This window comes from Delphinapterus leucas, chromosome 2, assembly GCF_059928025.1.
Source record: "Delphinapterus leucas isolate spDelLeu-1000000601 "Yukka" chromosome 2, BTC_Dleu_Yukka2, whole genome shotgun sequence".
In the NCBI taxonomy this organism is placed as follows: Eukaryota; Metazoa; Chordata; class Mammalia; order Artiodactyla; family Monodontidae; genus Delphinapterus; species Delphinapterus leucas.
Genome location: NC_143130.1, coordinates 96289324 through 96302227, shown reverse-complemented (window position 1 = coordinate 96302227; position 12904 = coordinate 96289324). Strand labels below are relative to the sequence as shown.

At 52.1% G+C, this 12904-nt stretch overlaps 1 protein-coding gene across 3 annotated transcripts in view; it reads right to left on the bottom strand.

The window, feature by feature from the left end:
- Positions 1–12904, bottom strand: part of PLA2G4E (phospholipase A2 group IVE) — a 45814-nt gene that overhangs the window by 16537 nt on the left and 16373 nt on the right. For 2 of the 3 annotated variants that reach the window (XM_089904874.1, XM_030762724.2), the window contains exons 6-14: positions 11871–11911; positions 9913–9955; positions 9349–9409; positions 8586–8746; positions 8409–8495; positions 8010–8047; positions 6002–6137; positions 4557–4693; positions 1987–2209 (exon numbers count right to left, since the gene is read on the bottom strand). In XM_089904874.1, the coding sequence (XP_089761000.1) occupies positions 1987–2209; positions 4557–4693; positions 6002–6137; positions 8010–8047; positions 8409–8495; positions 8586–8746; positions 9349–9409; positions 9913–9955; positions 11871–11911 (927 nt within the window). The remainder of the gene's footprint in view (positions 1–1986; positions 2210–4556; positions 4694–6001; positions 6138–8009; positions 8048–8408; positions 8496–8585; positions 8747–9348; positions 9410–9912; positions 9956–11870; positions 11912–12904) is intronic. The other variant, XM_089904872.1, reaches the window with a different exon arrangement.

Sequence of the window (12904 nt, the reverse complement as noted above, 5' to 3'; positions counted from 1 at the left end):
CTTTTTAAACAAAAGATTTGGAAACTTGGCACCGGATGGCAGTCAAATTCCCTCTAAGCCCCCAGAGCACTAAGTGGTGTAATCAAAGTGGGAGTCCTGCAGATCAGCCTGGACCACAGGCCACCTCCCAAAGTGAATCAGCCAGTGTAGACCAGGCCAGTGGAGGCTTTAGAGGCCCAGGCTCTGATCCCAGGCCAAGCAGCTGCCTGGTGGGTGACATCCATGGTTGCGCGAGTGTGTAAAGGCACAGAACCTGTGTGGGATGGTAAACATGTGTGGGTCAAACAACTCTTAGGCCTCCCTTGCAAGGCCAACGGGATGCCTGTCAGAACTGGGCCCAGGGATATGGGCACCGCAGCAATGACCGTCATGGAAGGAGAGGAAGTTGCAGACTCGGGGAAGAGCCCAATCCACACTCATTATCAAGGGGGCCTGAGGCAAAGGAGCTCCTGCCTTGGCCAGAGTGGAAGAGCAGAGGCCACCTTCCATCAATCCTAGGCTTGCTTTCCCAGGAACCTAGGCTCCTTCCTACACCAAACCCTGGGCAATGCTCAGACTCTAATGTTAAAAGCCTTGGAGCTTTCCTCCCCACCACGTGGAGCACTAACTACTCTAAGAAATATTAACTGTTGACGGAACGGTTGATGAAATTCCCATTTAAGGAATAGCACAGAGCAGGGCCAGAATTCAAATCCCGTCCTGCCTGAATCCAAAAGCCAGCACCCTCAACCTCTGCCTGCCCTGCTCCGTCACGTGGAAAGAGTAGACAGTGGGTTATCAGAAAGGGCAGGGGTCCATCAAAGGCTGTGAGTGCCCCACTGTCTAGCACAGTTCCTGGCATGCAGGAGGTACTTAATTTTGTTGAAAGAATGAATGAGGGAATGAATGAACGTTGAAGATGAGGTTTGGTCCATCCTTGGTTGCTCAAATTGTCTGTGTTTTCTGGAAGAGGGGATCTACTAGAAAAGAATTTGCTGTCCCTCTTCCTTCTGGTAAGTTCTGATTTGAATTCAGAACACTTCAGACACCTTTGGGAGTGGGGCAGACAGCCATAGGCCTGGATAGAAATTAGATGGGAAGCCCTACTCTAGGGTCAAGCAACAGCCAAATTTGGTTCCACCCTGGGGCCTGGGCAGTCGGAAGGGTCCAGGTGTTAGCTGAGCTCACCCTGATGTCCGGGATGGCAGCATCCCATGGGGATCCCACTGCCCTGCCACGGCCCACATGGCTCTCACAGCAGCTGGGTCCCAACACAGGCTGCTTCTCTTCTTGGGCACACACGGCTCAGATCATTGGATATCAGAGCTGGAAGGAACCTCACTGGGCTCATCCTCCGTGTGGTGGCCATGAGAAGGGGCCCAGCAGACCTCCAACTACAGGAGTGTAATTGGCTGATGGCCCAGCTACCATGCTCTGAAATCCAGGGCCGAGTTTGTTCTAAGGCCACACTTCCCACTGGGCTGGTCCCAGCCCATGACTGAGCGTGGCAGGGATCCTGAGGCAGGCCCACTGTGGTGGAGGGGAGGGGGCGGTGCCAGACTCCTCTGATGGCCAACTTGGCTGGGGAACTCTGCAAGGGTCACTGTGCTGACCTTTCAGACCGCACAGTGGGCTAGGATGCTTCCACCTGGCCTTTCCTTCCCTCTCTCCTCCACTTGGGGTCAGGCTTACATCACACTCTGATGGCTCCCTCCCCATTTTCTCTCACAGGTTCTCAGAGGGCCCGCTGCCTCTCGGAAAGGTTGCACCTAAGTCACCCCTGATGTGAGGGTTTCAGTCATACTCCAAAGGGACTCGGGAAGACAATCCCACCATCTGCCTGCATCATGCGTTCTGATGCCTCATGCTTCTTAAGGCCCAAGGGTGCATCTGCAGGTCTAACCTAACTCCCTCCTGCTGTGATGTACCTCCCGGTGCCCCAGTGAAGGCGGAGGGCTGGGCATCATCCCCGGGCGGGTTGGGGCCCAGGGGAAGCTGAGCACCTACCTCGTCCCCCAGACAGGCCTCGACTAGCAGACCCCAGAAGTCTGTGAAGGTGACTTTGTAGCCTTCCTGCCTGCGCTGCTGCAGCTCCTCCCGGAATTTGAGGAGCTGATCTGGGAACAGAGCGGGCATCTTGTCCTTGACTACGTGCCTCCGCGCCTCGAGGATGGCAAGCTCCAGGTTTTTGGAGGACCAGTCAGGGTCACGGTACAAGGTAGCCATGGTCCTGGAGAGAGACAGGTGTGGCTGAGAGAGCTGAGCCAGCCCTGGTCAGATCGACCCTGGAGCCTGGCAGGAAAGGAGGTGGGTAGGTCATGGGAAACCCTCACCTGCCAGGAGAGGAGCCTGGAGGAAATGGGGTGGGGCCCGGTCGGGGAGGGGAGAACATTCTTACTCAAAGTCACGATTGCTGCCATTTCTTGACTGCCTGCCGTGTGCCACGTGGAGCGCAGTGCTTAACAGTGAAGATTCTGGACCCAGATCTTCCTGGGTTCAAAATCAGACTCTGCCACTCACCAGCCATGGGATCTGGGCAAGGTACCTAACTGCTCCTCACCTCAGTTTTCCCATCTGTGGACTGGGGAGAAGGGTGATAACTGTACCTGCCTCACAGCGTTATTGTGAAGATGACATGAGTCAATGTAAAATGACGAGGACAGTACCGGGCACGAAGTAAGTGCTGGGGCCACAGCATTTGACCCCAGGCTTTGCTGATTCCAAATCCTGGACTCTTCCTACTCTGCCACATTAATTCCCATAATTGTGATGCCAGCTAAGACTTACTTCCCCTTCCTCTTCTTAACTTCTATGTGGGCAGAGGGGAGGAGTAAAACAAAGATAGGTATCCCCCTAGCCCTGGGTCTTTGCCTCTGTCTGCCTCTGCTTGGCCTGAACCCGGCTTTTCTCAGTCTAGGTCAGGACAGCACCCAGGAATCCCCCTCCCCACAGTGGACCTGGTCTACAGCTGCACAGCTGTCTGAGCAGCGGCCTCTCCCTTCAGGAGATTTCTTCAACAAAAAGTACCCTGCTCTCCGTAAGGTTCACGCTGTTACTTTCATACCTTTAAAAAGCTTTAAAAAAACATTACAAATGATTGATTTTGATTTTACAAAATTCCTTCCCAGTGCTTTCCCAGGCCAGGAGACACCCTACCCCCACCCCAGCTGGGTCTGAGTTCCTCCCAGTTTCCTGCCTGGCCCAGAGGTAGGCCAGGAGGATGCAGGTGCCCCTCTACCCTGGTGCAAGCAAGTTTCTCTCCTTAACCTACTTCCCATGGGCAGCGGTTTATCGGTGAGATTAAGAATGTGGGTCCCCTCCCCCCCCAAAAAAAAGAATGTGGGCCCTGGACTCAGACAGCCTGGGTTGAAATCCCAGCTCTACCGCTCATTAGCTGAGTGACCCTGGGAAATTTCCTTTCTTTCTCCAGCTGTAAAATGAGCACAATGACAACATCTTCCTCATAGTCTTCTTGTGAAGAAGAAATGAGATAGTCCATTGGAAGCAGTCACCCCAGTGCTCGGTGCAGAGGCAATGCCCGTAATCGTCAGCTATCCTTCTGTCCCACCTGGGCTGAAGCCTCGGGGCCTCTGGTGCACCAGGAACCCTTGGTTTTCCTCACATCCACCCCCTCAAATGAAAGTTATCCAGAGCCCCTCCAGGATGAGGGACACAGCTTGGGACGTTGAGGGCTCTGAGGCCCACTAGTTAAACACAGAATAAGATGCAGCCCTGGCTGAGAGGATGTGTGTAGTCACAAGGCCTGGGTCACCCTAGACCAGGGCTGCATTATGACTTTGGTGGGCCCCTTCCACCATAAAAATATTAAAAATTATCTTCTATGACTGTTGTATAAAGACAAATATAGTGATATATTACTATATATTAAAACACTTTCTTCAAACTAGGTTTCTTTTAAAGAACTTAAAAGAAATTACAACATCTTTGTGGGCCGCCACCGGCATCGTGAATCCCAGGTGCCGTGGCTCCTGTGGAGAAGCCGGCCTCATGCTGGCCTCACCTGTCGGGGGAGCTAAGGGCTCACTCTCCCTGCTCACCAGCAAGAGTGAGGATGGGAGCCCGAGGATGCCTGCAGGGCAGAGGGAGCACGCAGGGCTGGGGGTGGGCTGGAACGTGGCAGCCAGAGCAGCGGGCCAGCTCCACCCACCCCAGGAGACCTGGCACAGTCTGAGAGAGGGCAGCTGCTGGGGAGATGCACCAGTGGCACCAGTGGTTCACTCATAACTGGCTGCCATGCTCCTGGGACCCTGCCATAGTAATGGAGTCATGACCAACACGTGTCCCTGGTGTACCCAGTACTGGGAGAGCATCTCACAACAACCCCATGAGGTCAGGGCTATTACTATCCCCACTTTACAGATACAGAAAATGAGACTCAGAGAAGTTCAACTGCATTCCCAAGGTCACACAGTTGTGAGGGGTAGAGCTGCCCAGGTGTCACGAGTCACTCTAACTTGGGACGGATGAGCTTTACCAGAGACCCCACCCCCGCCTGCCGGCCAGGCTGTTGGCTGCTCGCTCTGGGCTTCACCAGACAGTGGCCCCCCGCTCCTTACCAGGTGGCCCCTGACAGGCCAGTGATGTAGCTGGCACAGTTCAGGATGTTCAGCTTCTGCAGCCCCAGCAGGTGGCCATACATGGCAGTCATGGATCTTGTCCCACCCCCAGTGGCCATGATGGATATCAGTGGGACCTGGGGGCACATGGAGGCAGACTGCTGGGGCAATGCTGGGTAGGGGAAGACTTGGAGAGACAGGAGCTTAGAAATAACAGTGGAAGAGGAAGAGCTGGCGACAGAGAGCAGAGAGTGGGGACTGAGTGACCTGAAAACTGCCTTTCACAGTGTCAAGCCGCCTGGTAGGTCTAGAACTGGACCTTAGTTCCAAACCCAGTGGTCGGTGTCGGGCTTGGTAAATTAGAAGGCCGTGGCTGGAAGGGCTCTTGGCACGATTAATCTAGCTCTCAGTTAACAGATTATGAACTGGGGCCAGGGAGCTGGGTGGCTCGCTCAAGAGCCCAGCTAGCGTGTGATTCCCTAATGGCTGCAGATCAGCACCTGCTGTAGAGGGATTTGATGTCAGGCTCAGGCCTGGCACATGGTATGTGGTCCCTATAGACCATATGTGTAAAAGCAGGGGTAAATGGATTTTTGATGTGAGAAGGAGCACAGTTGTCACCTCTGGGTTTACTTAGGTTTAAGATGTCCTCAGTGTGTTTCCCTATAGATGGGAGAGCGAGGCGTGGAGTCTTTGCCAAGACTCACTCAGTTTTCATCTGAGTGGGGACTGTAAGATGTACTGTCGGCCAAAGCCCCATCACAGCCCTCCTTTAGGGACGAGGTCTCTGTCTACACCTGTGGTTGGCCTCTGAAGTGCGGGCTCTCCGAGGGCTGACCTACTGCTCAGGGGAGTGTGAGCCTCAGCCCCTACCAGGAAGGTGACAGAGGGCTCTGGCAAAGGTACCATCATCTACCCTGTGTGCAGAAGCTGGCCCTGCGTGAGGAAGCTGCCTCTCTCCAGCCCCCCACTGCTGTGTGTGTGTGTGTGTGTGTGTGTGTGTGTGTGCGCGCGCGCGCGCATGTGCGCATACATTTATGGGAAGGGAGAATTGAGGAATGAAAGGCCCAGGGCCTTTTGGGTGGAGGTGTGTAGAATGCGGGTGGTGGTGGAGCTTCCAGTGTTTTCCTGGCTGGGGAAAGGATGCCACATTGTCCCGTGTAGGTAAGACATCATTCATCATCTCAGGATCTGTTAGCGCATGGGGAGCAGCAGCTGGGGCTCCTTCCTTTCTCTCTACTCTGCCCTTCCTGCCCCTTGCGAACACACAACTGAATCACATCCAGCACAGCCCTCACCTGGGCACCTGGAACCTCAGCAGTAAGGGCCACCAGGAAAGGCAGTGCTGAGGCTGCCCTGGGGCAAGGGAGGGACTGCAGGGGGCAGCTGGCAGGCACAGTGTTCGAAGGACAAGCCTGGCTCTGAGCGGACCTCTGCTCACCCACCTCGTCTGCCTGCAGGTCCTCCTCCAGCTGCAACACCTGCTTCAGCGCCTCAGCCACCACCACCCTCCGCTTCTGCAGGAACTCCAGCTCTGCCTGGCACAGGCTGAAGCCTAGCCGCACGTCCAGTGCCTCGGAGCTGTGGGGACAGAGGAGCTTGGCTTAGCAGGTCTGTAGACTCCACCTCCATGGAGAAGGCATGGCTTTAGGGTCAGTTGGACCTAGGCTTGAAGCCTGGTTCTGCCAGGAATCACCTTTGTGACCTTGGGCCCCTGCTTTCTCATCTGTAAAATGGGGCTAATCGTGCTTAACTCCTGGCACTGTCTTCAGCACTTAATGAGATAACAAATGTAAAGCCCCAAAGCCTCAGCTGGTGGACCGTAAGCAGGTACTCAACACAATTAGGGACTCGCTGAACCCTCTGCCTCTTCAACGAGATCTGGAAAGTCTTGAAAGCCTTCCCCCAGGCACCTTCTAGAGCCCAAGGCCAGACATGGGTGGCAAGAGGCCCTGAGATCATTTTGGCCAGTCCCTCTGAATAAAGCTCTACAGTAGGGCTCTTCTGAGCTGGATAAACAAGGTCCTGTTCTCATGGAGCTCATATTCCTTGGTGAGCTTTTCCTGCTCCCAGAGTAAAAATCATCCTGTGTGACAAAAACCCTTCACATCCCTGATCTCACCCTGTCACCCCCACAGGTCTGCAAGGTGGGTGGGGCAGGAAGAGCATGCCCAACACTTGCCCTCTTTTTATCACATCCCTGATGTGAGCAAGTCCAGGCTTCTGGCCTGGCATCCAAGCCCCCACCTGATCTGTCCAACCTCACCTCCTGCTACTTCCTGGAAGGGTCCATCGGCTCTCAGAGCCCAGGAGTAGTCTGGGTTCTGAGCCTCCTCCCTCTGCCCATCAACATCCCTTGCATCCTCCAAGGCCCTCCTCCCCAGTGACTCCAGGAGAATGGACCTTGACAATTTCCAGCCTGAGTCTTAGTGACCCTGGTAACTATAAAGGTCACATCTCCTTGAAGGTAGAGCCTGGGAGCTCTCTCATTATGTTTCCTTCATGTCTGGTATAGGCCTGCAGACACAGCTGTGAGGAAATCTTCCCTTGGCCTCAACAAGGAATGAATAATAAAACAGCAATAATAATAACATTTGTTGATATTTTCTGAGTTTCCCACTTCGCAGATCACTGATTTCTTCACATGTGTTATCTCACTGGATCCTCAAAGCAACCCAATGATAGACAGTACTCCTGGTATTGCTCTAATTTACAGGTGAGAAAAACTGAGATTTAGAGAGGCTTAATAACTTGACCAAGGACAAACAGCTATCAAATTGTAAATGGAAACTACAGTCACTTGATTTTCAACAAGGGTGCCAGGACAATTCAAAGGGGGAAAGAACAGTCTTTTCACCAAATGATGCTGTGACAACTGGATATCCACATGCAAAAGAATGAAGTTGGACCCCTATTTCACACTGTATATACAAATTAACTCAAAATTGATCATAGACCCAAATTGAGAGCTAAAACTATAAAACTCTTAAAAGAAAACATGGGAGTAAATCTTCATGACCTTGGATTAGGCAATGGTTTTTTAAATATGTCACCAGAAGCACAAGTGACAAAAGAAAAAAATATACATACACTGAAGTTCACCAAAATTGAAAACTTCTGTGCTTCAAAGAACACCATTAAGAATGTGAAAGACAATCTCCAAAACAGGAAAAATATTTAGAAATCATATATCTGACAAGGGGCTTGTATCTAGAATATACAAAGAACTTTTACAAGTTAACAATAAAAGGCAAGTCACCCACTTTAAAAATGGGTAAAGGATTTGAATAGATACTTCTCCGAAGAAGATATACAAATGGCCCATAAGCCTGTGAAAAGATGCTCAACATCCCTGGCCGTCAGGGAAATGCAAATCAACACCACAACAAGATACCACTTTAAGTCCCTAAAGATAAATAAGTCAGAGGGACAGACCGAAAGAGGGCACTTTACCAGGGTGTAGACTTCATGTGTAATTCACAATTCTTGTTCTGGGAATTGAAAGATGAAAAGTTTGTCAGGGATGACACCTCAGAGCCAAGTGGTCCCAACCAAATAAGTGGAGACTCACCACACCGTGCCCGCCCCCACCCTGGGACGCTTGACTTAGCGCATGCGCATGCAGCGCCCCGCCCGCGCATGCGCACACAGGTTCTCTTCTGGACGTCTCTCGCCCCCAACCTGGCTCAGCTTCCGCACCCTGTCTTTGGCTCCACAATGCAGCTCAGCAGTCTTCTTTCCCCCAAGACTCCTGTACCCTGCCTGAGAGACCCCCAGACTCTCCCCGTCTCCCTTCCACAGGCACTCCAGGCTACGCTGCTCAGGGACCCCCTCCCAGACCCAGGCCCTCACCACAGGCAGGGTCACCGCCTGGCCGTCAGGGAGGCAATCCAGGGACTGGCACACAGGGTCGTTCTTGCACGCATTGCAGCGGCAAAGCTGGAAGGATGGGCGGTTTCGTGAGGGGAGGGGCTCCTCCCAACTCGAGTCTGAACCAGCCCCTAACCCCCTACTGCCGCAGCCTCCTACCACAGAGCTCCACTGGCTCTTGGGCACCTCCACGTGGATCTGGGGCTGGAAGTACTTGGGGTAGTGGAAGCAGGCAGGGTTTGGGCCGCAGGGCTCCAGGCAGCATGAGATGTGCTGGGTGTGCTCGAAGGACTCTGTTACTGTCACCAGGAGGTCCTTCACTGGAAGAGAGGACAAGAGGGCTGAGACCCCTGGGAAGCCTCCCACTTCCCACCCCAACTCGGCCCAATAAAAGGCCTAGGGGAGGCACCCAGGACAGGGGTTTAGAATTACCGAGGGCATTGGTTAAAATGCCCCAGAGAGTCTCATTCTGAAGGGCCAGGCGGGGCCCAGGAATCTGCGTTTTTACAAGGCTTTTGTGTGTGTGTGTGTGAGGTCTGAGAGGCTGAGTTTTCTGGACTAGTCCTCCTAGGTTCTGCTCCTCCACAAGGTGAAGTTACCTTCCCACTGCACTGAAAGCAGGCCCTCTCCTTGCTGCCAGTTTGGGGGCAGAACCTCTTCCTTCCCCCTCCCCCATGCCAGTTGGGCTGTGCTGCTCTCCTCTCTGCAGACAGGGCTGGAAGCCTTGCATGGGGGGGATGGGGTGGAGTGGTGAGAAGGAGAGTCGCGTATTTGCGGATCTCTTAGGTCCCTGCCAGCTATAAAATGCGTTCCCCATGGAGCCCAGGGCAGCCATGGAGCAGCCAACTCTGGTGTTGACAGGGTTGGGAAGTGGCACTGTCCTCCCCACCCCCCAGCAGGCAGAGGTAGTCAAAGGGCTCACTTTTCCTATTCTTCTGTCTCCTGGATTCTGCGTGAACCTCCAGGCAGGACATTTGTCGAGACTGAAACAAAGGAAGGGGAGGTCATTTTGATCACAAGCTTCCGGGGATGCTCTACCAGGCCACAAACACCCAAAGACTGATTTTCGGGGGAGAGATTTCCTTGAATCCTGAGGCTTTAGATGCATCTAATTGAAATGGCTGTACCAACAGCCTAATTATGAAAATCTTTTTAATTCTGAACTTGTGCTTATAGAGAGATTGGAGTTGGGGGAAAATGGGACGAGACTGATTCTGAGAGTGGGTGCTTTATTAGGGAGATTGCTGAGGTCATTGTTTTGGGAGATGGGATGCTGGTCCAGGTGTTTCCTCCCCAGGAGCAGGAGCCCAGCTGCTGCCCCCACCACTGCCCGCAGCCCCTTTGTCTGGCTTCAGTTAGTCTGACTCCTAGCAGGCTCTGGGACAAGGGCCCAAGTTGGGCCTGGTTTTCCCTCCCACAGTTCTGTTCCCAAGAGCAGCAGCCACAGGTGGCCTCTGGAGCCACAGGAGCCTGGAAGGACAGTTACCACCAGCACGCCATTCGTGATGAGACTCTCAGGTGGAGAGGGGCTGAAAAACAAAATGAGAACTCCTGGTCAGTCATATCGTTCTTTCTAAAAATTTATTTTATTGAAGTATAGTTGATTTACAACATTGTGTTAATTTCTTCTGTGCAGCAAAGTGACTCAGTTATATACATTCTCTTTCCTGTTCTTTTCCATTACGGTTTATCACAGGATATTGAATATAGTTCCCTGCGCTGTACAGTAGGACCTTGTTGTTTATCCATCCTATATACAATAGTTTGCACCTGCTAATTCCAAATTCCCAATCCAACCCTCCTCTACCCCCTCTTCCCCTTGGCAACCACAAGTCTATTCTCTAAGTCATATCATTCTTGACTGATTTCTCACAAGGCTGACAAACAGCCTACGTAGGGTCAATAAGAAGATAGCAGAGCCTTCTTAATCCTTGTGAAAAATATTGGCTTAAGAAACCTTAGATCTGCAGATTGTCAAGGAGAAAACTGGCATACATTTTAAATAGAATGTCCAGAAAAAAAAAAGATTTATAAGTTAGAGGGAGTAGAAGAGTTTCTTTTCTTTTTCTTCCTTAAAGGATAGCTGTTCTTTATGTCCAACCAGATGCAACTGCATGGAGTTACGAGGATAAACAGGTTGCAAGAAAAGGCCAGAGCCCACCATCTCGAGCAAATGTAAACAGTTCTGGTAGCAAAACGGACTCATCCTATTTAATTTGTGCATTTAACGAATAGTTTTGACCCAGCTAGAGAGGGGCCTGGTGAGTGTGAAATGTCCTTGTGTTACAAAGCTGAGAAAGCCTCCAAGGTTACAATTCGCCTAGGGGAGTCCACAGCCCCCCTTGTCAAAATTAAGCCCAAGATGACTGTGTTTCCCTATCAACTCTGACTACCAATGCTGACGTATTTCATTTTGTAAGCCACTTTCTAATTCACCCAAGGAATGTTTTTCCCCCTAAAAGTCCTGTCAAACCAAGAACTGAAGGAGAGAGCCCAGATTTTCTTTAATATGAAACAAATAAAGTTGATTTTAATTTGTCAAATTTAATTTAAATTTTAATTTAAGTTGATTTTAATGAGGCACCTCAAATAGTTCCAAGACCCCCTATGCAGAGGATTCTCCGGGTGGAATTTGACAAGCCCTCTTGTTCTTGTTCCTGCCTCTCATTGTCCCCCTGTCCCTGGGCTGTTAATAAGTCCAGGGGACTCAGTTCTGCCAGGGTTAAGAAGCTGGTTGCCCAATCACAAGGCACACTGCCGCCCCAGGGCAGGCTTGTCCCCTCCCGGCAGGAACCCTACTCCCCTCCCTCACCGCCCTTCCCTCTCCTTTCTCTCTCTGTGTCCTCTTCTTCCCACACTCCAGCTCTGTGACCCAATTCCACTTGAGTCCACGGCACAGTCATACCTCCAGGACCCTGGACCTTTTTCTTAATTGGACATGATGAAAAATAACCCCACATCTCTGTCCTGAGCCTCCCCTTGACTTGGTTCCAGAGATGACTGCAGAGGGGCATGGCCTCTGCTTCAGGCCAGGTTTGGGGGAGTTTGTTCTAACAGTCCTGGGTCCAGGAGGAGACGCCTTGGTCCTGACCTCTTTCTTAGCGTGGCCTCAAGAAGGCCCCATCCCCATGGTGGCAGGAAGTCTTCCCAGAGGCCACTCTCAGAAATGCTGGGGAGCTGAGGCAGGTGATTTGGCCAGAGTACTAGCTCTTTAAAGCAATACTGACATCAGTAGACCTGGATGAGAAGGGGTGGGGCCCAGGCACCTATGGGATTTAGAAGTTCCCAAGTGATTCTGATGCACAGTGAGGAGCGTCAAGGGTGGGAGTAGAAGCGGGGGTGGGGAACTGCAGAAAGGAGGACCCAGCTGTACAATGCCTGTGCCCAGAAGCTGCTTTGGGGTCAGGACCTTGGTGGAATCCTGGGGGGTTGGGTCCTACTCACCTCTCCTCCAGCAGGAACTCCACCTCCAGCTCCTCCATGCCCTGCAGAGGGAGGAAGAGACTGCAGTTGTGAGCTGTGTCTACGCCTCTCTGCAGACCAGGATCCTGTGCCATCCCAGGAGACCCTGTGGACCTGACCCTGTCCTTCGCACACGGCTGTCCTGCTGTCTTGGCATGGGGGCAGCTGCTCCTGGCTCTTTTTGTCCCCTCTGCCTCCCTCTGTCCCCAAGTCTTTGATATCAGGAACATCACTGACCACCCAGGGCAGGGTCAGGGTGTGGAGCTGACCCCTAGACCCAGCAGGTAAATCTCTCTGCCCCAGAACATTTTCCTTTCATCCTCTCCCTCCAGCTTCCATTGCTCCCCTTCTTCTCCAAGGGGCTCAGGGCTTGGGACAAGGGAGATATTGCCCCCAGCAAGCTCAACTCTGAAGGCTAGGAGCCCCTTCCTTCAGCTACTGCTTTGCATCTCTTGCTGTGTAACTTCAGGAAGTCATGACCTCCCTCACTGGACCTTAATTTCCCCACAGAGTATAAGCCAGGTGAGGGCAGGGATGCTTGTCCCTGAGGTGTCGCCAGTGCATGGAACAGTGCCTGGCCCATAGGGCATTCAAATACTTGTTGAATGAATTGATAACATCCTGGGCCTTTTCAGCTCTGACTTTCTCTGATTTGCATATTTGCACTCCTTATCTGTCCTCTGTCCCCTGGGACCATCCCAGAAGCAGGACTCTGAGGAAAGAAAGGGAATCAACACTTATTCTGTCTCCATTTTGTACTGTGAACAGTGCTAGATGCCTTAATTATGTATTCTCATTTAAGCCTCACAGTGACCCTGTGTGGTAGGTCTTACTGTCACTATTGTATGGACGAGGTAACAGAACTCAGAGGAATTAATCAATTTCTGCAGGGTCACAGAGCTATTGATAGTAAGCCAAAGCGCTGGGATTTGAACAGCAGTGCTATCTTCTCCTGACCTGGCTACAGAGAGAGGATCCCATAGAACAGCATCATAGGAATAACCAGCTGCCCCTTG